At 41.2% G+C, this 26,610-nt stretch overlaps 1 protein-coding gene across 1 annotated transcript in view; it reads right to left on the reverse strand.

Annotated features, from left to right (window-relative positions):
- Positions 1–14,752: 14,752 nt before the first annotated feature.
- Positions 14,753–26,610, reverse strand: part of LOC117459714 (protein bicaudal C homolog 1-like) — a 58,733-nt gene continuing 46,875 nt past the window's right edge. Inside the window, exons 14-21 of the mRNA XM_034100797.2 lie at positions 26,335–26,488; positions 25,508–25,667; positions 25,378–25,417; positions 24,318–24,472; positions 23,990–24,152; positions 21,617–21,783; positions 19,493–19,592; positions 14,753–17,724 (exon numbers count right to left, since the gene is read on the reverse strand). Of these exons, the coding sequence (XP_033956688.1) occupies positions 17,597–17,724; positions 19,493–19,592; positions 21,617–21,783; positions 23,990–24,152; positions 24,318–24,472; positions 25,378–25,417; positions 25,508–25,667; positions 26,335–26,488 (1,067 nt within the window). The 3' untranslated portion in view covers positions 14,753–17,596. The remainder of the gene's footprint in view (positions 17,725–19,492; positions 19,593–21,616; positions 21,784–23,989; positions 24,153–24,317; positions 24,473–25,377; positions 25,418–25,507; positions 25,668–26,334; positions 26,489–26,610) is intronic.

Genomic DNA, 26,610 nt, shown 5'->3' on the forward strand with positions numbered 1-26,610 from the left:
ACAACTCAAAATAAAATGGGGAGCAGGGCTCGCAATTAACGATGTCCCGTTGCCCATACAAATTCCTACTGGGACACAAATCTATTTTGTCTGGGACTATTTCGGGACAGTGACATTTTTTTTTTTTAAAGTAAACTTCAAAATGGGTGTTATTTGCAAAGTCATTGGGCTGTCAAATCATAGAATGCATTCTACGTCATCCATTCTGCTGCTGACTGCTGATGATGTGAAATACAGTTGATCAGAATAATAATCATTTTTGTATTTTCTTTGTCAGCCGGTCAGTGACCAGGCTAGAATCTTTAGCTGCAAAAACATAAGGCATTTAGCTAATCATTTAGCGTTTTACTTTTTTTGGTCAAGAACGTCAGTCAGATTGGGTGACGATTAGAAAGGGGGTCGCAAGTAATTTTAGTTTGTCAATCAACTCTGGTATGAGAATAATGTCATGTTAAAGAGAGTAATGTTCTAGTTGTTTTTGTGCCTGGGGGGGGGGTGAGTGAAAGCAAGATGATTGACATTCATGAATGAAGATAGAATCAATTTATATTCCTATAGTACTACTGAATTGTGAGGATAACTTGTAATTAGAACTGAAACAGATACATTTATTAAACTGTATTATGGAACTTCTGTTTTTTTATTATCATTCATACCACTTTTATTGCCAGATTGAGGGTTCCGATCATAAAACATAGAGACCATACAGCCATACCATATTGAATTGAAAAATACAAATCAGAATTCTTCAATGTTGACATGACAATGATAAATTAGTCTGGATATTGAGAAACAATAGAAAAACATGTCTTAAATCAACTCTCTTCCCTTCTACTCTAGGAGAGGCAACAGATCAGACTAATATTCATATGTTTAAAAGAATAAGTATTTTAAACTTACATGGTGGACCAGAGTCTATGGTGTGATGATTAAGTGACAAAAAGTATCAAATTATATGTATTCTGCATAATTGGGGGGGGGCGACGATACAAATTTAAATTTGGGACACTGCTGGTTATATCCGGGACAATACAAAGTAGAATTCGGGACAGTTGTGGGACACTGAGGAAAAAAGTTAATTTTGAGCCCTGGTGGGGAGGTGGGACAGGAGTCTCTCTCTCTTACAAACTATTTAACTAAACCCACACAATGAAAGTACACTATTACTGTAATATTTACATTTTACCTATCTTCAAATGGATCCTTGTTGTTGTTGCTGTATTCTCCCAGGTTCTGATGCTCCATCTCCACTGCTGCTAGTGCTACAAGTCTGCTGTGCAGAGCTGGTAATCAGATAATAAGCCTGTTGAACAGGAGAAAAGAATGAAGCAGAGGGAAAGTCGCTGCCGTTTGTGTGGTTGTCCTAGCCAGAATTTATTAAACATAGGGCTGTGCAATTAATCGTATTTTAATCGCGATTACGGTTTGCGACGATTGTGCTACCACAACAGACCTATGGTCTAGCCCAGGGGTGCCCAACCAGTCGATCGCGAGATGTGTCTAAAAATAGAACAACAATATTCTGTTTTATCGTTAATGTCCTGTAACATAATCTTCCTGTGCCAGAATAATGCACTTGAACGCATCAAAGCTTTGTGATTGGCCGGCGTCACCCCATGTGTCGGGGCGTGGCTGAGGGTCTTCAGTCCAGGTGGCAATATTGTCACCTGCCTGCGCTCATCTCTGAAACCAGACCATGTCAACAGGCTGGTGTTTCTGGCAAAAAATCTTTAAGAGATGACATGAGCAGCCCTACCAGCATTTGCCATGGTGGTCTAAACATTTTTTATTTGGTCTTAAATTGTAGTTCAACATTTATTTCCTGTTACTTCTGGACCAAGACGGTTGGCCAGCCTTCAACATGTTGAATATGTTTTACCAAAATGTTGGCTATATGTTAAGGAGTTTTCAGGTTGTGACAGTGCACTGCATCATATTTGATTTAATTTATTTTGGTCTAATTTATTTTTATTTATCATATTAATAATATATGTTTAGTATGGTTTTGGAAGTGCGCTCCAACATATTTGTTGATCTTGTTTATTGGTAAAATATTATTTGTTTTAAAGTTCAATAAATGGTCAATGAATAATCGTCAAAATAATCGTGATATCAATTATTGACCCAAATAATCGTGATTATGATTTTTACCATAATCGCACAGCCCTAATTAAACACATTAATAAATTCACTTACAACTTATATCCGTTTTCTCTATTTATGTATCTCTGCGTTGTGTGGTCGAATGAATATGACTTCCTTCTTGCCAACCAGCTTTATTATCTGTGCAAACAGAATATAAGGAAATGGCTTCACCAGCGTTCTACCTCATAATACTTCTCCTCAGTGAGGCCTGAAGCTAACTGAGAATGTAAAAATACATTTAGCCAATCAAAATAACTATGTCTGACATATTTCGTTTTCTATTAAAAAATGGACATAAAGCCACATGCCATATTATGACTTTCATGAGGGATTAAAGCCTTTTTCATTTAGAGTGTATAATACAGTGATAACAGATAACACACACAACCCGACTGTACTCACTTTAACATGGCTGTTGTACAGGCACAATATTAGCATAGCATTAGCGCTTAGCTTTTAAATAATATGAAAAATGATGACCTCAGACCAGCATTTCACATACTTATACTAAACAGAATAAACTTGAAATGTAAGCCAGACTAGTGCACGGGACTCATACACATAGTAGAGCTACATTATCCAGTGAGCAACAGCCTGTGTTAAAGAAGCTAGCGGACGCCATTAGCCATTAGCCACACGCTAGTGGCGTAGCTCACAGAAGGACATTAAAGTTCACTACAGATAAAACAGTTTCAAAGACACTTCTTAGATCGAAATATGACATAATCTGTGTACACACTACTAACCTGTTGACAGGAGAAATTAATGAAGCAGAGGGAAAGTTGCTGCCATGTGTCTGTCGTCTGTGGTCTTCTTCTTCTTCTCTCAGACCATTCCGTTTCTCTAACGCTAAACCGGAAGTGAGGCTAAGAACGGCGAATTTAAAGATAACAATACCATTAGCACTCCTAGTGGTGACTTTATGAACTGCAAACAAATTATAACATTATAAAATGCCTTTAAGGCGGCACACTGTTTGAAGCGCTGCACATTATATAAACTAACGTTACACACGGCAACGACATTAACTGCAAACAGTCGTGACTTGTGTGAAGTGTAACATTAAACAATATATTAACATATTAAATACAACATTTATGACACCACTCGTTCCACTCAGTAACCCTCTTTGTTCTAAGACATGTGATAGTCTATACACTATCATCTTCTCCATCCATTTACACAAGTGTGATGTTACTGGGTAATGATCACTTCCTATGGGACAGTCACTTTTTACATACCATTCACACGATTTAACTAAACTATCCGTCACAAGTATGAGGTCCAAACATGATTGTGTCCCCCTATTCAGGTCTATTCTTGTTTTTTGTCCATCATTAAGGCAAAAACAATGCCCTGTGGAATCTCTTTAGCCCTTTCCAAAGTCCTTTAAAAACTCATGCCGCAGTTGCATCTCAAAAGGCCTTAAGGGAAGGTTTTGTTACATTTTAAGGCGTAACCTTTGACATTTAGTTGGACCAGAGGCATCAATCTGCATGTACTTTCCGAGCCGGATCCAACAAGACCAAGCTCAAAGCCGTCGGACATTCCTTTGCACCGTCAAGGGTACTGTCGACATGCAAATTTGACCTCTGACCTTGATTTTGACCTTGTCGAAGGTCGCAGGGTCCCCAAATTTTGCACGCGGGTTCCACGCAAGTTAAGCAACACACTCTCAAAGTCTCGGAGCGCCACACACTTTTTTCAATTTTGTTCATGTTCTACCCCTCCCCCACCACAAGCCTGTCAGACCCTTAGCTTATGAGAGGATTTTGTGATACAGTTTGACATTTAATTGAATAAACATGCCCTCGAGGGTCAGAACCGACCATGGGGACGAAAACAACTCTGTCTGCCTATTGATGAGCATCTTCAGATGCTCTCACAGAGGCAGTGCTCTCCGTGGAAGAAGCACCCACAACCAGAGAATAGAACGGCTCTGGGGTGACCTGTGGCGAGGTGTGAGCAATGTCTATTACGACCTCTTCCTGGAGAGTGAAGGCATAATAGACATAGACAATGAAATGCACATGTGGGCCCTTCATTATGTCTATCTCCCACGCATAAACCATGACCTACGGGGTTTTTGGAGCAGTGGAACAATCATGGGTTGAGGACCGAACGACACCAGAGTCCCATACAACTTTTTGTCCAAGGTTGCCTGGAACGGCAGGGCCAGACCACTTCTGCCATGCAGAGCCTCTTTGGTGGAGAACAAGGAGATGCTCAGGAGGAGCCAGACAGAGAGGGTAGAGCTGATGCAGGAGAGGATGCTCAGGAGGAGCCAGAGAGAGAGAGTAGAGCTGATGCAGGAGAGGATGCTCAGGAGGAGCCAGAGAGAGAGTAGAGCTGATGCAGGAGAGGATGCTCAGGAGGAGCCAGAGAGAGAGAGAGTAAAGCTGATGCAGGAGAGGATGCTCAGGAGGAGCCAGAGAGAGAGAGAGTAGAGCTGATGCAGGAGAGGATGCTCAGGAGGAGCCAGAGCGAGAGAGAGAGTAGAGCTGATGCAGGAGAGGATGCTCAGGAGGAGCCAGAGAGAGAGAGTAGAGCTGATGCAGGAGAGGATGCTCAGGAGGAGCCAGAGAGAGAGGGTTGAGCTGATGCAGGAGAGGATGCTCAGGAGGAGCCAGAGAGAGAGGGTAGAGCTGATGCAGGAGAGGATGCTCAGGAGGAGCCAGAGAGAGAGGGTAGAGCTGATGCAGGAGAGGATGCTCAGGAGGAGCCAGAGAGAGAGAGAGTAGAGCTGATGCAGGAGAGGATGCTCAGGAGGAGCCAGAGAGAGAGAGAGTAGAGCTGATGCAGGAGAGGATGCTCAGGAGGAGCCAGAGAGAGAGAGGTAGAGCTGATGCAGGAGAGGATGCTCAGGAGGAGCCAGAGAGAGAGAGAGTAGAGCTGATGCAGGAGAGGATGCTCAGGAGGACATGGAGCAGCTCACCGCAGGTTGACCTCTTGCTGGTCGTAGAGATCATTCATGGCAACATTGAATGTTGTGTGATTTTGTCACGGACACATGTTTCACAGCGGCTCCCCGCAGGCTGTTCTTTGGCCTTTGAATTCACACTAATTGCCTTTTTTAAAACTACTACTTTGCACATGTGTCTAGTGTGCAGTGTGTATATATATGTGTGTACCTATGTTTTTATGTTGTAGTATTCGAGTGAATTTTCCTTAAATAAATTACTTTGTTTAAACAATGGTCTCTGTCATTGATGTTGTGCAGTTACTAGCCCCGCTTGTGGCAACCACTCCTTGCTTCACATGACAACGATTGATTTGTACTATATATCGAATTTCTATTTTTGCCATTATTGTATTGTTATTAGTGCTTTTGCAGGGAATTATTATTATTATTATTACTTTAAATCTCATAGATATTAACACTATTATACATATGGCTGAAATAATCATCATCATTAATTGTTTTGTGATATTATGTCCCTCTTGTTTTCATATATATATATTAGGGCTGTCAAACGATTACAATTTTTAATCAGATTAATCACAGCTTAAAAATGAATTAATCAGATTAATCACCATTCGAACTATGTCCAAAATATGGCATTTCTTTATGTATATTGTTGTGGGAATGGAAAGATAAATGAAAGAAGGCGGATATATCCATTTAACATACGTATGTACGTTTATTGTAACATTGTTCTGCGTGTCAAAATGAAAGACAACCCACACACCTATCGATCATCAAACCGTGGGGTCTTATTTCATTACGTGTTGATTTCTATCTATCTACAGCAAACGTATTCTCCGTCGGGACTTCCTGCAACAACATCACGCCGTTATCTTGATTCTGATTGGCCAGAAGACATTATCAAAGATGTTCTATTGAGAAGACGATCACTACGTGACAAAAGTTTTCAAAACCGTTTCTAGTCTTCGGTATTTCCAGACAAGTGGCTGCTGAAATCAATCTTACTAACTGCTGTCTGTGCAATTTACTCCGCGAGTTGGTGGACTTTATTTTGCTTACTTTAACATCATTTTTCATGGTGGGGGGCTAAGCCATTTCTTGGTATGACTGTAGCCTATCTCAGCGCTGGAAAGAGGGTTACTGAGTGGAACGAGTGGTGTCATAAATGTTGTATTTAATATGTTAATATATTGTTTAATGTTACACTTCACACAAGTCACGACTGTTTGCAGTTAATGTCGTTGCCGTGTGTAACGTTAGTTTATATAATGTGCAACGCTTCAAACAGTGTGCTGCCTTAAAGGCATTTTATAATGTTAGAATTTGTTTGCAGTTCATAAAGTCACCACTAGGAGTGCTAATGGTATTGTTATCTTTAAATTCGCCGTTCTTATCCTCACTTCCGGTTTAGCGTTAGAGAAACGGAATGGTCCGAGAGAAGAAGAAGAAGAAGAAGAGGAGGAGGAGGAGGAGAAGAAGAAGAAGAAGAAGAAGAAGAAGAAGAAGAAGAAGAAGAAGAAGAAGAAGAAGAAGAAGAAGAAGAAGACACCACATGGCAGCAACTTTCCCTCTGCTTCATTCATTTCTCCTGTTCAACAGGTTAGTAGTGTGTACACAGATTATGTCATATTTCGATCTAAGATGTGTCTTTGGAACTGTTTTATGTGTAGTTAACTTTAATGTCATTCTGTGAGCTACGCCACTAGCGTGTGGCTAATGGCTAATAGCGTCCGCTAGCTTCTTTAACACAGGCTCCCTGGATAATGTAGCTCTACTATGTGTATGAGTCTCGTGCACTAGTCTGGCTTACATTCGAAGTTTATTCTGTTTGTATACATATGTGAAATGTTGGTCTGAGGTCATAATTTTCCATATTATTTAAAAGCTAAAGCGCTAATGCTATGCTAATATTGTGCCTGTACAACAGCCATGTTAAAGTGAGTACAGTCGGGTTGTGTGTGTTATCTGTTCACTGTATTATATACTGCAAATGAAAAAGGCTTTAATCCCTCATGAAAGTCATAATATGGCATGTGGATGTATGTCCATTTTTTAATAGAAAACGAAATATGTCAGACATAGTTATTTTGATTGGCTAAATATATTTTTACATTCTCAGTTAGCTTCAGGCCTCACTGAGGAGAAGTATTGAGGTAGAACGCTGGTGAAGCCATTTACTTATCTGTTTGCACAGATAATAAAGCTGGTTTGCAAGAAGGAACTCATATTCATTCGACAACACAACACAACGCAGAGATACATGTGGCATCAAACCAGAGAATGATTAGATAAATAGAGAAAACGGATATAATTTGTAAGTGAATTTATTAATGTGTTTAACAAATTCTGGCTAGGACAACCACACAAACGGCAGCAACTTTCCCTCTGCTTCATTCTTTTCTCCTGTTCAACAGGCTTATTATCTGATTACCAGCTCTGCACAGCGGACTTGTAGCACTAGCAGCAGTGGAGATGGAGCATCAGAACCTGGAGAATACAGCAACAACCACAAGGATCCATTTGAAGATAGGTAAATATTACAGTAATAGTGTACTTTCATTGTGTGGGTTTAATTAAATAGGTTGTAAGAGAGAGACTCCTATCCCACCTCCCCATTTTATTTTGAGTTGTGCATTGTTATTTGTGCTTGAGAAACATTCCACTTGAACTTTATATTTTAATGAACTTAGTAGTAATTATTGTCCTATATTTCTTTCCGATTTCACAGCTGCCTGCGCCTAGCAGCAAGAACCTCCATCTGTGCCTGCACCCAGGTCAAGATCTACCGTGGCTCAAGGGCCTACCCCAGAGCCACCAAGGACCAGAGGACCATCATCACTACAGTAGCCTCCACCTCCATCTGTGCCTGCCACAAGATTAAGATACACCTCGGTACAAAGGCCTCCACCACAGCCATCACGATCAACCCAGCCAGCAAAGAAGTCTCTCCTTGCACACCTCCCTCCCGCCGACACAGCCACCAGCAGCACATGCACCAAGGCTCTCGACTAACTTTTTTCCCCATCCTCTCAGAACCGTCCCGAAATACAATATAAGCCGTCCCGAAATTAATGTGGACCGTCCCGAATTTAAAATGTTAGTTTTTCTACATTATCATTAGTTAAAATCTTTCAAAGTGACCTTTAACATAAATAAAACATCATACAAATCATTAGATGATAATTCATCAACCTTTTTATTTGAGTAAATCATTCAATCACATAAACAAAGACCAAATATATTTAAACAAACACACACATGAGAAAATTACTCTAATATTGAATCCAATCAAGTCCCATCCAATTAACAAAAAATTCCAACACTGTGTCCTGAAGACAGAACCCAGAGTAACCACTAACCAGGATGACAGTCTGTAACACAGTCAGGAGACCTTTACAAACGGCCCCGCCCCCTCGCACACAGACGTGAGAGAGAGATCTCGCCTCGATTGGAAAGCTCGAAAATACATCATAGACGCATGTTGTAGTCTCAGGCTGCGGCCACACGAGGGCGAAAACGGCTAAACGCATAGGATTAACGCAATCGCAAAAAAGCTTCCGTCCACACGCAATAGTTTTCCGGATAGTGTCTGTCCACACGAGACCGCTCCGTTTAGCTCCAACCGCTGGAGAAGCTGCAGTGCCTGTATGTGGCGCTGTAACTTCCTCCACAAAAGCAGAAGAAGCATGGTTGTCATGGTTGCCCTTCTGTTTATTCTCCGCGGTGGGGGCCGAGGGAACCGGGCAGAGTTTTTCGCCAGTCAACGTGTATTAAAATTTAAATCTTCCGGACAAAATGATAAAAGTACCGGTCAAAGGTCTTCTTTGTTATTTATTGAGCTTTAAAACAAATGAATAACGACTCTATATAATATAATAACATACACGGAGCCTCTCTTTTCTCTCCCTCTGGACAGCGTCAGTGTCTGTCTCAAGCAGCAGCTGATCCAGTAATGAGTGACCCGGCCGACAGTAAAAATAAACATATTTATAACTAGTTTAGGTAGTCTGAGAGGTAATTAAAATAGCTAAGGGTGATGATCTGACTTGAAGTGTGTGTTTTGCTGCAGCGGGAGGAGCTGCAGGTGAGCAGAGCTGCGTGTCTCCGTCCTGTCAGATTAGACTTCACTCGCGAGAGAAAGATAAATAATCTGAATTCAGGGTGCAGTTTACTTTGACGCGGGGGGAGCAGCAGAGGTGGGGAGAGGCGGGGCTATTGCCTCATCATTATCAGAAAATGATCGTATAGGGCGTACACACAGAGCCGTTGGACCCCCAGAGCGTTGCGTATGCCGTTCTATCCACCTTGGGACCCGTTATCGTTTCCTCAGTCGTTTAGTGCCGTATTCGGTCGTCCTCGTGTGACCGAACGGTCTATATGACACTAAACGGTAACGCAAACGACCGTTTTCGTCCTCGTGTGGCCACAGCCTTATTGTGAAACTAAAACTGCGATATAATGTGTATGTAGCAATAATACATGACATATATTTTTTAAATATCTCCAGTACCGATAAAAAGTCCGATAACATCGTAGCTTAACATTACCACTGTCTTTAATAATTCGGGCCCGGGGCCCGTTTAATACCGGGGCTCGGTACCCATCCCTACATGGGGAGAGGCGCAGCATATTGCTAAGGACTAAATACGATGGAGAGTTCTCTTCTCAGCCTTATTACTCATAGGGGATGAAGAGGAGTAAGTAAATAAAGAGGCCGGCGCTCCAGGGTCTGGTTCTGCTGTGCGTTTTTGTGATATAATGGTAAAACATTTCAGAATGAATTCCTCCACGGGAAGCCATTGTACATCACTCAACCCGCGAAATACACACACTCAGTACATAGCTAGACCCGCAAATTTGCGGGCCGGGAATTCGCGGGCACAGCCAGCGGCACAGCCAGCTGGGCGGCTGGCTAACAGCCAGCGGCACAGCCGTAGCTACATGTGTGTATTTCGAGGGTTTCTGAATGTTTTGTGCGTGTGTGTTTATCATGGTGTTTATGTTGACAAGGAGGTTTAATAACTGTGCTACACAAAACGTGCAGTCGGTTTCATTTTCATCGCCGTTTGTAGTAGAGTTAGCAGGGTATTTTTATTTTAACTCGTCCCAAAATTCTTTTTTATCCTCCCCGACACTATTTTTCTACGACGGGACGTCCTTATGCTCGAGCCCTGCCATGCATCATCACCCCCACCTACACAGCAGCCAGACCCACTGTCTTGGAAGACAGACAAAGACCATGGCACTGCTCCCCCTGTCTTTACATTTATAATGAATAGTTGGTTGAGAAAGTTCTGATATTGTCAGGGTTCGTACAGTCATTAAAAACCTGGAAAAGTCATGGAATGCAATATGCAGCTCTGCACAGCGGAATTGTAGCACTAGCAGCAGTGGAGGTGGAGCATCAGAACCTGGAGAATACAGCAACAACAACAAGGATCCATTTGAAGATAGGTAAATATTACAGTAATAGTGTACTTTCATTGTGTGGGTGTAACATAGTTAAATAGAGAGAGAGGGGAGAAACATTCCACTTGAACTTTATATTTTAATGACCTTAGTAATTATTGTCCTATATTTCTTTTCGATTTCACAGCTGCCTGGGCCTAGCAGCAAGAACCTCCATCTGTGCCTGCACCCAGGTCAAGATCTACCGTGGCTCAAGGGCCTTCACCAGAGCCACCAAGGACCAGCATCACTATAGCAGCCTCCACCTCCATCTGTGCCTGCCACAAGATTAAGATACACCTCGGTACAAAGGCCTCCACCACAGCCATCATGATCAACCCAGCCAGCAAAGAAGTCTCGCCTAGCACACTTCCCTCCCTCCGACACAGCCACCAGCAGCCCATGCACCATCACCTACACAGTAGCCAGACCCACTGTCTTGGAAGACAGACAAAGACCATGGCACTGCTCCCCCTGTCTTTACATTTAGAATGAATAGTTGGTTGAGAAAGTTCCGATATTGTCAGGGTCATTAAAAACCTGGAAAAGTCATGGAATGCAATATTTTTCCCAATGTTTTGGAAAAGTCATGGAAATATAAATAAAGTTGCATCAAATATAATTGATATGTTATCTAATCGCCGAAATAGTAATACTATAATGATAATAAATACTGTATCGTATAATGAAATGTAAAATGGCAACTGTGGCAGTATTTCGCTGGTGAGAGATGTTTACAATCACGCCCTCTAGTCTATAGGAGCTACTATTTGATATAAAGATGCCAGGGAAGTGCAGTTTCAACAATGTATGGCTTCTAAAGAATAAGTACCAATTGTGGTTATCAAAAGACATTGACCCAAGACGTGCTAAATGCAAACTGTGTTGAAACATATTCAATATTTAAAATATGGGCGAGGCAGCGCATGCTAGCCACATGAATGAGTCATTTTTTTGGTCGTGGAAAAGTCATTTAAAATCATTGGTGAAAAAGTATGAACCCTGTATTGTAAATATTGAGATGTTACTGTTTCTTATGTTAACATAAATAGTTGGTTAAAAAAAAAAGTTGTAATGCTCAATTTGTATTTGTACACATCACATGAACCTCAGTATGGAATATGAAGTCATGAATCAGTCCTGATGTAACTTTTCTGTGGTGAAAGTAGAGTGATGGAACTATTTTACTCCAAATTCTAATTTACACATTTTCATTTTAGACACGAACAACACATTTATATAGGCCTATAGTGTAATTCATATATTTCACTACTTTTGTGAACCAAAAACGTTGGTAAACCAAATCTGAAACACCAAAATAAAATGGATGACATGAGTACATCTGTGTTTTCACACGTTTTTAAGTTTTCCAAAAATCTGATTTCTAAGCTAAGTATCTCATAAAACAGTGCTCTAAGGTGAGTGACATTGCATTTCTAGCAAGACCAGAGACTGAACATTTTGATATGTTACACCATGCCATGTTATAAGTATATTTAAAAGGTGATTTAAGGAGACAAATACCCTTCACTTCAGTAAAATAAGGTAAGGCGATTTTATTTTAAAAGACAATGAAGGCAGGTTATAGATTGATTGATATATTTATTATATTGAAAGCCAAATTAATACATAATCCCCTGAAGCTGGAATAACGTACAATTTCCAGCCTCACAATGTCAGGAACTTTTCATCTACAGATTGCTTTGGTCTGGTTTTGCTCTTCACTGATTGGTTACTGAGACTTTGAACTTAAACGGACCTCCCCGTTTATAAAACGGACCTCCCCGTTTAATCGCGCGTAGTTTCGCGCGAATAAACGGACCTCCCCGTTAATCCGCGCGAAACTACGCGCGAATAAACGCGCGAATTGTGGCGCAAAGGGCGTTCCATAATACACATACCACGTGATGACACGTTAGGCTCGTGTTGTGTTCAAGGACCCTGACCTTGGCCAGGAAAAACAGGCACTCGCTTGTTTAATTATTCTGCGGTCTAGATTTCTTTTCTTTTTTGCGTGTGTTTATAAATTACCTCGAGGGCCGTACCAAATGGTCTCGCGGGCCGTATACGGCCCGGAGGCCGGAGGTTCCCCACCCCTGCTCTAGAGCAATTATGCTTGAAACATGTGAGATTGTGAGAATGTAAGACTACATTTTCCTGTGGAAGCTAGATATTCTTTAAGATCAAACATTATAAGGAAAAAGGAGAACATATTTCATTTCAGCTCTGATATCTATCATTTAAGAAATTGGCAGCAGGTCCTATAATGAATGTTTTCTTAACATCCTTCCTACACATCACCCCCCATGCATCTCAACACACCAGTATTTACATCCTATCCAGTGTTGTGGTGTTAACATGAAGGCGTTCTGTTTTCCTTGTGGAAAATAATGACAGAGGATGAGTGAATGAGTCACCTTTTTCAGTTGGACTCATTTACATTGGATGAGAGGCTCTCCCTTCTGCCATTTTCTGCCTCGAACCAAGAGGTCTGCGTATTAGATTTAGAGCAAATCATATTACAAATGAAATCGAAAAAATAATCAATGTTACCTCAGGCAAAAAAGTGCTTGGAAAGAGCTTTGTATATTGTTACAAATCATGCAGTTACAGACACACACGCACACATACAGACACACCCTTAAATACATGTCTCGACATGCCCAAAACTGATTTCTGATGTTAAAACAAATAAAGATGACACTGTACACACATACTATTGTCTCAAAAGTCAATGGCATTTACATTGCATTGTTTCTTAAGCATGGATGTTAAATCCCATAAATGAACAACCAGTATTTTTGTAATTTTACAGAATTAATCTGTTGCTGAGTAACCATTGTCCATGGTTGTCGAGAGAAGTGATTCATTTAAAGTGGCAACCCTGCCCTCTTGAGGTTTTCAATAATACTGCCTGAGCACAGGATTTAGCAGGAACACAATGCATTAGGCCAAGTGACTGTGTATTCTTTACAGATGGTCTTATTCTCTCATTTGACTGAGCTGATCATATGGAATAAGGTACATGTACTGTACATGTAAATAAGCCAAGTGACACAGTGTGACATTGTGACATCATTCAATCAGGTAATTTTCAAATCTAAACAATTTATCTCAGAGGAACTAGATTAAATGACCCAGATAATGACTGAAAATAAATGAAAAAAGAGAAAACCCCTTTACAATATCAATTCAATTTCTTTGATGGTCCTGCAGCCTGGACAGATGGGCAGTAATTTCAGCGCCCCAGACTTGAGACTGAGTTTAAAATGAATTTGTTCATTGCATCACAGTATATATTGTCCCTGCAAGAATCCTCATCCTGTGCAACAGATTCATTCTGTTGGATTAAGCAGATCCAGACGATACGGATTAGAACTCATGCCGGGATGAACGGCATGGTAAGCACGGCAGGAAACTGAGTGTTGAGTATGTAACCGTTTTTCATTATGACTACGTGAGGATTTGAACAGGAGATAAAGAGTTAAAGTGTGTGGTTTAATATTTATAATCCTCATTCTTTATGGCTACTTTGTCAGTGTGTTTATGCAGCCTTTAAGAATAGGCTGATTCATTAAATGACATTAAAACAAGTGGCTGTTGCAGTAGTTATTTAATAATATCTCTTTGCCAGATTGCAGTGACCGTTTCTGTGTGCTGCTGATCTGCTGGTTGTGATCATTCTGGGAAAGGTTACTTCATCTAACACAGGGGTGTCAAACTCAATTTAATCGCGGGCCACATTAGCGTTATGGTTGCACTCAAAGGGCCGGTTGTAACTATATAAATAATAAAATAATGTATTATATTACATTATTACTTCTGCATTGGATTATTATTGGATAGGGTAATAACTTCATAATTAAAAACGTCTGAAAGCAGAAATCTAGGGCAAATAATTGCAAGTCTCTTCAGTGCGCAAAAGGATATGCATTGTGGGACATGTAGTTTATGGGCAACATGATTCTGTAAAGTGGCATGTGACCGTATAATAAACGTATTATATTATTTGCAAGCTCTTGCGGGCCACATAAAATGAAGTCGAGGGCCGGATTTGGCCCCCGGGCCTTGAGTTTGACACCCCTGACCTAACACTTACTGGAAGTCTGTTTCCTGATAGCTTAGAGCTTGTATTCATTTCCTTTCATTCTGAGTTTACAAAGAAGACACTTAAGACAGTAATGGACTGATGTGTTGTAAGTGTGAAATACAGACACCAAAAACAAAAGGGTCTTTCTTGCATACATTTATTACCTTCATAATATTTGAATGTTTGAACAAACATTTTTTTGCCTGCTTGACAGATTCTCAAAAAGGTCCCGTTTCTGTATCTGTACTACAATACAGTTAGGATAACAATAGCATCAACAGATGCCAAAGTGAACAGAGCTTTGGCCACATGGCAATGTTTATACACACATTATTTTCTGGAACTTTGTGTACCTCTGACACAAAAACAATGGCTGCATAAAATGAAAAAAGTTGTACAAAAGTTATGTATTACATCATTTCCTTAGTGGTTTACATTTATTATAAATGTACCATTTGCTTGCAGTACAAAGACTCCTTCAAAAGATCCCTTTGGGAACAACAATATGACTAATAAAACAAATCAAAGACATAATGGAAAACTGGTCTGTCGAGGGTAAAGACAAGCATGGCGGTAAACTTTTGACTTGATGAGTCCCTTCACTTTTCCAAATGTTAACAACATTCACTTGACAAAACAAGAACCTCAATTGCCCTCAGAGCAAACACATTTGAAACAAGTGGAGGATGAAAACAAATGTCTGCTAGGCAGGAACACGAGTCACAGCACTGGGAGAATCAGTGCTCAACAGCTTCAATGTAGTACCATGATGAGTGGGCGAAAAGACCCCAGGTTTCCTCTCAGAATACAGAATCTCTTCCTGAAACAGCTTCCTCCCTCTTCATCTCTTTTCTCAAGATCAAGGGGAGCAAAGGGCAGACAATTACCTGGTTGGCATTGGCAACCGTGTCATTATTTTTCTCGTGTTATTTACTTGACAACCACATTGAGAATGGCTCAAATCAGATTTGAGGGAGTGTGGAAAGTGGTTAAAAGTGGAAATGATAAACAACAAATCTCCCTAAAAGGGAATCATTGTGAATCGAAGATGGATGAAAAAAGGTCGACCTCTCTCTCTAGGACTTTGTATTACTTTTTGTCATTGTTAAATTTGGCAAAGTAAATGTTCAGGATGTGAAGTCATAATATCTCAGAGGCGTCCTTTACATACCTAATAAATGTAATACTGTCAGTTAAATCAAAATAAGACATTCTTCATTCTTAGTTTTATACTGCAAATATGAAGACATTTTCCCAACAAAGTGTTCAAGACCTTGGAAGATGGATGGGTTTGTTGGCTAAACCCTTAGAGCAATCTTAAGAACATCACATAATAACACTTGAGTCATCCAAAGTTAAGGAACGGTTTGAAAAGGATGTTTTCCTTTGAGCGAACATAATACAGGAGCCCAGAACAAACAAAGGCTTTGATGATAAACATTGATGCTGCATGTTTAATCCTGTCCCTTCATTAAACACTGCTTACCCAGGTTTCCTGGATATTAGATTGCAGCCTGATACTAGAACAATTCCAGATTTATTTATTTTCATCTTAAATCTCACAGACTTTGGTTCGTTGTTTGTGTCCCTCATGTGAGAACAATTTGGCTGTGAATATACAGATTCTTTTGTGCGACGCACCTCCTCTTGGAGAGCACAGACAGACCAAAATAACAAAATATCTCCCCACTGTAAAAACTTGTTATGTATATTGGCACTTTCTGCTACAAAAGGCATGACTTTGATCTGTAAGGTATTTTCTGGTTCTGAATTAAACAGTGAGTGAAGAGAAAGACAAAAAAAAGGCACAGAGTATTAGCTTAGCATCTCATGTCCCGGATACATGGAGGATGCTTTGTGAGATTATTGGCCCACAGAAGGGGCCACAGGGAGGCCAACTGACGAATAACGGATGAGACAAAAGAACATGTACTATAAACAAACAGAGGAGGAGACCACAGAACGAAGCCTGTTGACACAATCAGAGAGAGGCCTTCAAAGCTGAGCCGAACTGCCTCATGCCTCTGCTGCTGTGTAATGGCACAGCCACACTACGGCTCCAAAGACTAAAAGGCAGGGGGGAAACTAAAAGTAACAAACAATCTAATGACAAAATTAAAAAAACCCATTCATGAAAGTATATAAAATACAAATGTAAACTGATTAAACTTAAACATCCCTCCGTTCCCCTAAAATGGTAATACAAAACAAATAAAATTATAGTGTATAATGAGTAAAAAATATTAGATTTTTTTGTCAAAAAATACATAAACAGACAGCGGTGGGACACTAACACTGACCTCGGAGGAATGTCCACCAATCACAACATTTAAGGCAGCCTAAGGTCAAAGGCCACAATGATACTTTCCTTTGGTATATTTGGTCTAAGTAGATGTTTCCAACACTTTGGCATGCTGACATACTTTGCACTTTATTTTTGTGGTGCCCTAAACTCACTGGCAAGTGCTGACATTTGGTTTTGGTACAAAATGCAACTGTGCTTTTAGTCAATACAAAAAATGCATACTTATTATTTCAATCTAAGGAATCAGGCTCTCACAGGCAAAATTCTAGTATTATTAAAGTGCATGTCACTGATACTACAGCATAATACAAATGCAGGTAGTATCAATGTGTAAAATGATTGTACTAATCATTCTGCCTGTTCCCTTGAACAACAAGTAGACCGAAATACTGGACAGTACCCTTCATCAACAAACCTTCATATAAAAATGCCCCAAACAGACTCAATGGCTCTATAAGGAGTGAACACTGAATCTCATGTATCTGAGAAATCCCTTTTTGTTGGCACTTTAGGTAAAACTATGGCTTTTTTTATATATATAACTATATGGCAACGACAACATTTTGAACAGTCTTATTTCAGCTGAAGGAGGGAAGACAGCCACTGGAACCTGGTCTCTGAGGCACAGAAATCACTGGAGGTCGGTCTCCATGATGGACGGTTCTGGGACGGCCTGGAGGCTCTACCATCGCCCGCTGATGCTGGCCATGTCTGCGTGAAACTGGCGGGAGAGACGTCCGCTCGCTCCCCCTTCCAGGAAGGAGGACCTGATGGGTGGCTCAAATAGCTTCCTCCCGTTTTTATTTAGTTCTGTGTGGTAAGAAAAGAGCACCAGAAATCATCAGCAGTAGCAAACGTTATACAAACAAGTTTTACCAACCTCTCCTACTGTTGCAGGGAGCTGTAGCAAATCAAAGTTAAACACAATGAAAGAGTATGTTAACATTTTCATTCATCAACAATGACAAGAAAATTGGATTCAAAACACTACAGGACTGCTCAGATAAACAAAAGTAAATCTGGGTTTTACTCAGCAGACAAAATGCTTTCATAAAAATGTCTCGTCATGGCATCTCTGAGTTATTCACATGATACCTGCGTTCTGTCGCTGCCAGCATAAACCTTCAGTCTGATTACTGGAGACAGGCAGCTCGCCCCAGCAGCTCTTTTTACTGGCAGGCCCGCAGGAAGTTAAAACCTGGATTGAATTGACTGGTATTGTATCTCTTTATAATAAGAGGCAACCCAGTATGAATAAGAGACAGACCGAGGCATGCATGTTCCTGGTTTGGATCCCCAGAGTCCGCCAGTGAGATGAAAGTTGAGCTGCACTTGGCCGAGGCGTCAGGCAGCAAACCCAACTCTGGCCTTGGCTCGTACGCCTTGTTAATAATTACAGGACCGGCCTCGCTGTTTCCCCCTGTTGTCCTTACTGTCAACTCTGGCTCTGGTCTGGAGTCTCTAAACTTTTACTGAATATCCACAACAGGAAGCTCATGATCCCAAGATGAGTATGATTAACTTACACAGCTTAACAACCTCAGCTATTACAAAGTGCAAATGACATCAGTAATGACGTGTGACACCCACAACATTCCCATTAGATCCGGAACAACAGGACAGAGTCTGCATCAGGGAGGCAGCTGGAGCAACTGCAGGCACACCAACACACTCATCTGAGAAGAATGAGCCCTAATCCCATTCATTCCTACTGGTGTAAATGACTGCATTGGTTCTCTTGTATCATTACAGATAAATGAGTTACAACATTCCACATTGTATTTCTCTACTAGTCTGCCAATAACAAAGGCCACCAATAGCTTTCAGATCTACCGCTTGGCAGTATTGATGACCTCTGTCAGTTGGAGCCTTCCTCACAGCTGGGCTCCACTCCCGCTCGTTGCAGCGACAGACAAAATAGGAACATTAATGAAACACATAAGCCAATTTGTGTGAAGTGCCTCCAGCAGGAGCCGGGAGGATGTGACTCCAGCTGCTATCAGTGCTTATCAGCAACCAAAAAAGGAAACGTTTCCCCACAGAGCTGGTCTCATGCAGGCTTCTCTGCACTGTATTTTCCTTTCAATTGTGGTTGTGCCAGACAGTTGATAACAGAGAAAAACAGGCAAAAGGGGCGCTATGCAGGACACGAACACACACTATTTTTACATCTTTGACTATAAAATAAATATAAGTTCAGTATATTAAAAAAGGCAAATAATTGTCAGACCTAAAACAAAGTCACTGCCAGACTGTATAGATGTGTGTATTTTCAACCATAGAATAGGCTAAAATAATGTTAACATGATTTAAACGCCGTGTAATTTGCTTTTGGTTTGAATAAAAAGGGATTATGAAGCTATTTTGTGGCACTCAAAACAATTGAGTGCCAATTCAAATTCTATTATTTAGAATTTTCTAAAATAACAATGTTCTGGGTAGCTTAAATTAATAACAATGTTAGGATAGTCATATATAAGCATACCGCTTCTGCATGTGCCCTTTTAGTCACATTGTATACACGATTGTGTTTTGTACACGTGTTTATACTTAGTGTATTTTGTGCGATTGTGGGTACCTGAGATGGCGAGCAGCATTTTCCTGCGGGCTCCGAAGGTGGTGATGCCCAGTTCCTTCAGGTCCTGGTCCGTTAGAGTCAGGAACGTCTGGAGGTCGATCTGGAAGCAGCAATAAGTCCATTTAACACTACTATTTCCCAAATTTGGCAAATTCATGTTGTTTTGCAACCCTAAAAATACCATGATGAGTCATTTTATTACAGCATCAATTATGGCAAACCCATTCTAGCACATTCCTTAATTTCTTTCTAATCATACATTTCTGTAAGATTTACAGTATGATACATTCATTTAAACATTACAGTATAATGCAACGTTCTGCACTGAGTGAGATTAAGAGTTCAAGAGGGCAATGCACTCTCGACCAGGGGTGGGGAACCTCCGGCCCCCGGGCCGTATACAGACCGCGAGACCATTTGGTACGGCCCTCGAGGTAATTTATAAACACATGCAAAAAAGAAAACAATTAAAGAAATCTAGACCGCAAAAGAATTAAACAAGCGAGTGCCTGTTTTTCCTGGCCAAGGTTAGGGTCCTTGAACACAACACGAGCCTAACATGTCATCACGTGGTATATGTCTCGTCTGACAGCGGTGTAGTGCTGACGGAGAGCACCAGAACGTCGCTCCGTCACTTCAGAAATTGCAGTACCCATAAGGAGCCGTACACATGCCGCAGTTTCTGCGTGGCTGTGTCTTTAGTTGAAAGCCCAGTGGCGATCTGTTCATCTGTCATACTGATCATACAGTCAATAACTTTGTTGTTATTAGCATCTGGTTAGCTAGTTATGCTAACGAATATAAGAAGCTTTTTCTCCAACCAGTGAGGTAAAGGCACATCTTTATATGATCATTATAGTTATAACAAAATAAGAGAATAAAGTAAACAGGTATGAAATACTATATGACAGTAAAAAAAGTTGTTATTAATAAACAAGAATACAGTTTGAAAGGGGAGTGATTTGTAAAATATCCATAAAGAAAAATAAAATCTGCTTACAGTTCTGTTTCATATGTGTTGAGAGATGTATCCATAGATCAAGTTGCTCTCAAAGTGCACCAGATTGATGCTTTTATATTCAACATTTAAAAAAAAATCTTCCCGGTGGAGCATGCCATATCCGGGGGGGGGGACCCCCGTAGAGGAGGTTAGCCCCCCCCCTCACTTAAATCATGTTCACATGGATGGGAAACTAAATACATTTGCCCACATCCTGTGTCCATATCTTCCTGTTTTGGTGGTCATGCCACAACCGTGCACGTGCGTGCATGCGCGAGTCATGGTGAGATATCTGGATTAAGAGGTTGCTTTTTCTTTGCACAGCATGAAAGAAAGGCCAAATGAATGGGCTGTGATTTTAGTATTTTTAAGCAGAGGTCAATCATTTGTACGGCCCTCGGAGGATGTTGAAACAATTGAAATGGCCCTTGAGAGAAAAAATGTTCCCTACCCCTGCTCTAGAAGCAGGAGGAAGGGTAACCTTTCCAATAAAATGTGCAAATGTAATGGGAAATTCTGCTGTAGCAAATTTCATAGCACTCTATCTAATTGTGGACTGAGACCCCTAGCTTGCTAGAGAGGCTGAAAAACACCGGAATATCTTTGCCTTTTTGGAAGATGGCATTGGTTCAAATCATAACATACATCCAGGTCATGGTTAAACCGTACACCCCAGGACGTGCACTACGCTCTGCATCAGCCAAACGGCTCGCTGCACCCTCACTGCGAAGGGGACCCAAGTTCCCATCAGCAAAAACACGTGGGTTTGCTATCCTGGCTCCAAAATGGTGGAATGAGCTCCCCATTGACATCAGGACCGCAGAAAGCTTACACACCTTCCGGCGCAGACTGAAAACTCATCTCTTTCGACTCTACCTCGAGCGATAGAACTATTAACAAAGCACTTATATACTAACAAAGGACTGGCTTATATATAGCCAGTTGAGTAGCACTTGAAATGTTTTTGCTCTATGAAACCTGATGTACTTATAAGATTCTGTTTTCTTCAAGTTTGTATTTTGTTGGTCGAATGCACTTATTGTAAGTCGCTTTGGATAAAAGCGTCAGCTAAATGCAATGTAATGTAATAACACTGTACAAATTGGGTGTTCGGTCGACAGTACCTCCTGTTGCTGGAAGATGTCCGTGTACTTCCCCAGGCCCAGTTTGCTGAAGAGCTCCGGCAGGTCGGAGCCCTTCACAGAGGAGTTCAGGCTGCAGCCGTTGCTGCCGGTCACAGAGGAGATGCAGTCCATGTAGCTGCTGCTGCTGCTGAGGTAATGCTCTGCAGCTGTCCATCAGGGGATTGAGGGAAACATGAGAAAAACACAATGATAATATGGAAGTTAGCAGAGAAGCAGAAATGATTTATCAACACCTCAGCAATCGCATTTTGAGTCACACAATGAAACAAAGAAAGTTTAGCAAAAAGTAATCCCACCATTTAAATTAGTAAACAAATGTAGACCTATGTATAAGTCTAGAAACAATATTTAATATGCTGCAACTTTAGATCGATGAGACTAATACATCTCCTGTTATCCTAGGTTGGTAAAACGCAAAACCTAAACTTAACAAATAGTACAACAAAGGACTGACAGAGGTACATGAATCAGTGAAACCATTAGGGTGCTCATACTGAATAGTTCAGTTATCAAACTCAAAATAAAAGGAAAAACCTGACCTTTTCACCTGACTCTTTGGAGTCTCTCTGTGAAACTATTTTTCCCATCAATGCCAAAACTGCAATAACATATTCTGTTGCTGTAAGCCAGGAGTGTCAAACTCAATCACAGAGAGGGCCAAAATTAAAAACTGGGAGTACGTCGAGGGCCAAACAGGGGAACATTTATTGAAAAGGGTATTGGATAAAGTGAATATTTATCAAATACATATTAAGGTACACTGTAACAAATTACTGTACAAATAGATTGAGTTTGATACAGTAATTACTGTTAACCTAAATGAAATACTGAAAACTGTAAATGTTCATGACTTGAGGAACAAACTAAACAGCAAGCTACTATGCAAAATAACGTTTTATTTTCAGATTAAACATAAAGGAAATACTCAAAAGGCATAAAATATAGTAGGTTGCTGTTTTTTCTAAAGGTAGAACAAAGAATAATAAGAAGAGGACAGCACAGTGCTGTATTAGTTTGACCAGTAACAGTTGTAGATTAAAGGTGCACGATACAAAAGCAGTTGGTACATGTAAATGCCAAAGTTTATGCACATGAGCCAGATATTTGGCATCTTTTCTTGGCTGCCAGTTCGTTAATGTCTGGGGCTAAGTTCGGTGCTGTGGAAACCCTCGGGATGGAGTGAAGGTGTGCATCTGAGAGACGACTCCTGTGGGGGCTTTTGTTCATCTTCATTACAGAGAAAAGCTGCTCACACAGGTATGTGCTTCCAAACACGCAGAGCATTTGAGCGGCATGAAGGCGGAGTTGAGGCATGGTTTCAGGGAGGAAGCTTGGAAACTGTGCAGCGCCCACAGAGTGATACTTTGCCTTGAGTGTCATTACACTGGAGGTCAATCAGCTCCATTTGGATGTTCACAGGTGCACTGTCCACGTCAACTGCAAACGGGTTCAAACGAGCAGTTCAAATTTACATCTCTGAGCTGCAAAGTCGGCAAATCTCCGTTTGAACTCCGTGCCAAGTGCGCTCAGTTTAGCAGCAAAGTGCGCAGTCGGGAGAACAGCGGTGGACACATCGCTTGGCAACACGGAAAGTGTCCAAAGTTTCCTTGCTGCATTTGAGTCTCCCATAGGCGCAGCTTTGTTTGTGCTCTCATTGCGTCATACATGTCCGTAATGACACGGCCCTGCCCCTGAAGCTGGAGGATCATCGCCGTAGCTGTATTAGATTAACATTAACATGCTTATTGTAGTGGTAAGTGCACTGCCTTGCGGCCTGTAGCACCATCCTTGATGGAGCATATGTGTGGGCTACAGGAAAGGAGTGAGCAGAGGGTCGTGTTGTCGATTCTTGTTCCGTTTTCTGTGACTATCTTCCTCACCCTCTCAGACTTTGAGTTGCGCGCGCTGCTAAAGAGACGCGCTACCATGGAAACCAAACAATGGTGTAGCTGTATTACAGTCCGAGTGGAAACAGTCCTGCGTAAATCTGATTTAGTCAGAAATCGGGAGAAATGAGGGAGAAATATGACCCCGGGAGGAAACTGGGAGAGGGCAATGAAATCGGGAGGGTTGGCAAGTATGGCCTGTGATGAGTACAATAGAAAGAGAAGGTGAATCTCCCGCGCCTGTGACGTCAGTATCAGCGGTTTGCGCACCGGCGGGCCAGTTGTTATATGATGATTATGACATTAGATATATTATCTCGCGGGCCGGATATAATTGTACCGCGGGCCGGAAGTGGCCCACGGGCCTTGACTTTGACATGTCTGCTCTAAGCAGAGGACGCTTACACGGTTTGCAATGCCTGATGTGCACGTTTGGCATATTAGCATGAACACAAAAAGTACTAACCAGATTTGTTCTGCTTCCTCTTGGGGCTGCTGACAGCGAGGGGGAACTCGGGGTGACCCGGCAGGCCGCTCAAGCCCCCAATCCTGTCTCGCCAGTTCTCAGAGTCGCTGCCGTTCCCGAGGCCTTCCCGGCTGTTGGATCGAGACAAGGACAGCGGGGAATCCTAAGAGAGAGAATAAAAGGAAGACAATTCAAACCAAGAGTTCCGAGTGACTACACTGCATCTCATGAAGGGGCACAACAACATATACCTAAATTGTATAAGGTAAGACAAATCAAATCTACGAGATGAAGAGAACAGTAAACACTGCCTGTCTGTGAGTCTCACCTCGAAGGTGGTGCTCATGCTGGGCTTGTAAGAAACGTGATTGGCTCTCCGGAGCTCCTTGATGGTCTCGGCTGGCATGGACTTTGAGAAGCCCAGACCACTCCAGGTGTTGGTGGGGGTCCGCACCTCGGTCACCACGGGCTTCTTTAACATAGCTGTGTGAAAACAGACATATTGTGATACAATAAAAAGATATAACACAAAATAATATGTTTTGTAAATCTATCCTGAATTCACTGTATGCTTTTAAGCATTTCAATGCTGTCCATGTTGCACAGTATAGACTGCTTACACTTTTTGTATCAATACAAATATTAGGTAGGAAGTCTTTCTGGCGTCAATGGGCAAAACATTCCATAATACCCTTTCAGCATACTGTAATTAAAGTGGTCTGAGAAAAACTAAACTTCTACACCTCCGATGAGCTCTGTTTTCTGTCTTAAGAAAATGTTGCCCATGACCCTGACATTTGGTCATTACAGAGAGAGGGTGTTCCTATTGGCACCAAATGCTCATGCAAGTCCCAGATGGTGAAAGCCTGATCAAATGCCAGAAAATCCTGCAGAAAAAACTTTATTTTCCAGCTTTAGCAACAACTGCCTACACAGCAAAGCAACTCAAAGAAGTTAAGACACAGGGGAGAGCTGCAGGGGGAAAGCTACAGTTTTCAGCCGTTTGTGTCTTTTCCAGGAAACAGTTTTTTTACAAACTTATACATAATTCACAGAGCATCTTTGGAAGCCTAGGAATGTTAACTTATTTTGGTTTAGTGAGTTTAAAAAATAGAACCACTACCATTTAGCTATATATACACAGGATATATATATATATATATATGGCTGCTAAATCCTCAGAACTGTTACAGGGTGTGTATTTTGTAAAATGTGTAACTTCTTTTTATCTTTAATACTTTTGTATGCATGCTTTAGGTAACATTAAGCTGTCTTTGGCTCTTTTCTGCTGTAACAATGTAAATGTACCTTCTGTGTTCTGTCTTCACACAAGGCCCATCCAGTCATTACTAATCACATTGTACTATTTGACACAAATGTCAACTTACCTTTAGTTGCCAAGAGCTTTTTCTGTTCATAGTCAAATTCCTGAGAAGAGAGCAGAAGGTTTTATTCCTTGATTACTTTTTATACCCCATAACTCTTTATTTCTGCTGCGTGTGTTTGATGTGTGTATACCTGCATGTTGGGGAAGGATGTCTGTGGTCCCAGTCTGATTCTCTCTCTCTCGTTCTGCTGCGCCGCCCTCTCGGCCGCCCGCTCGCTGCCCGGCGCTCTCTTATCGGCCACAGGGCTGTCCGACGAGCTGGACTCAGCGTCCGAGAGCAGACAGTCAGAGCTGGGGGGATTACACAGGATTATTGTATCAGAGAATGAGGAAAATCTAGTCCTTCATCTCATCATCTCCTCACATTATCACTAAGGCTATTAAAGCTCCCGGGTCATCAGGTTTTAGAGCGTTCTAGTTTTCATTATTGGGATACAGTTGATTATCCTATCCTATCCGGGGTGAGTGTGTGTAACCAAGTCAATATAACAGCCCATACTCCTAAATCTCTATGTATAAGAAACAAATAACCTTTTCTGTCACTTTGTGTCATCTTTTGTTTGTTATGATAGGCATGTGGGTGCTCCGCTTTCATAAGAACATGATAGCCTTGATATTTGGGATAGGAGGTGATCAGCAGATAAGCTAGGAGCTACATTGGCTTTCACTAGCCTCTGCATTCTTAGTGGCTGAATATAATCTTTGAACATACTCACAACAGATGCAGACTAATGTGTGTCTATACTACATTTGAAGTCTGAATTCACTGAAATGTTTTACACATGTTTCCTGGTTGGAACAGCCTGCATGTTGATTCATTTCAGGGTGCATGTGGCACTGGTTTTGTGAGACTAAAATACAAAGTATGCTTGGTTTGATTCTAATAAGTGCAATTTCGTAGAGAAGATGCTAAAAAGCAACACTCCAAGCTGTAAATGCTCTCTATATTCAGACATACTGTAGATGGGAGTTCTTGGTGCCCTGCAGTAGCTCCACCGCCTGTCTTTTCCCTGATGATGTCTTACAGGAAGCCAGCATCTGTTTCAGCTCATTCCCATTGGCTGAGTGAGAGGGGCTTCTGGGCATGCCCACTTCCACAAATGTGTCAGAGCCTGAAGGAAACAAAACATACTTTAATATAAAAAAATAATGTAAGATACAAAGTCCTATGACAACTATAGCTTAATACTTTTTTCATCTATTTAAAAAAAATGTTTGCCAAGCACTTTTGCCA

The sequence above is a fragment of the Pseudochaenichthys georgianus genome, chromosome 15, assembly GCF_902827115.2.
Source record: "Pseudochaenichthys georgianus chromosome 15, fPseGeo1.2, whole genome shotgun sequence".
NCBI classification, from domain to species: domain Eukaryota; kingdom Metazoa; phylum Chordata; class Actinopteri; order Perciformes; family Channichthyidae; genus Pseudochaenichthys; species Pseudochaenichthys georgianus.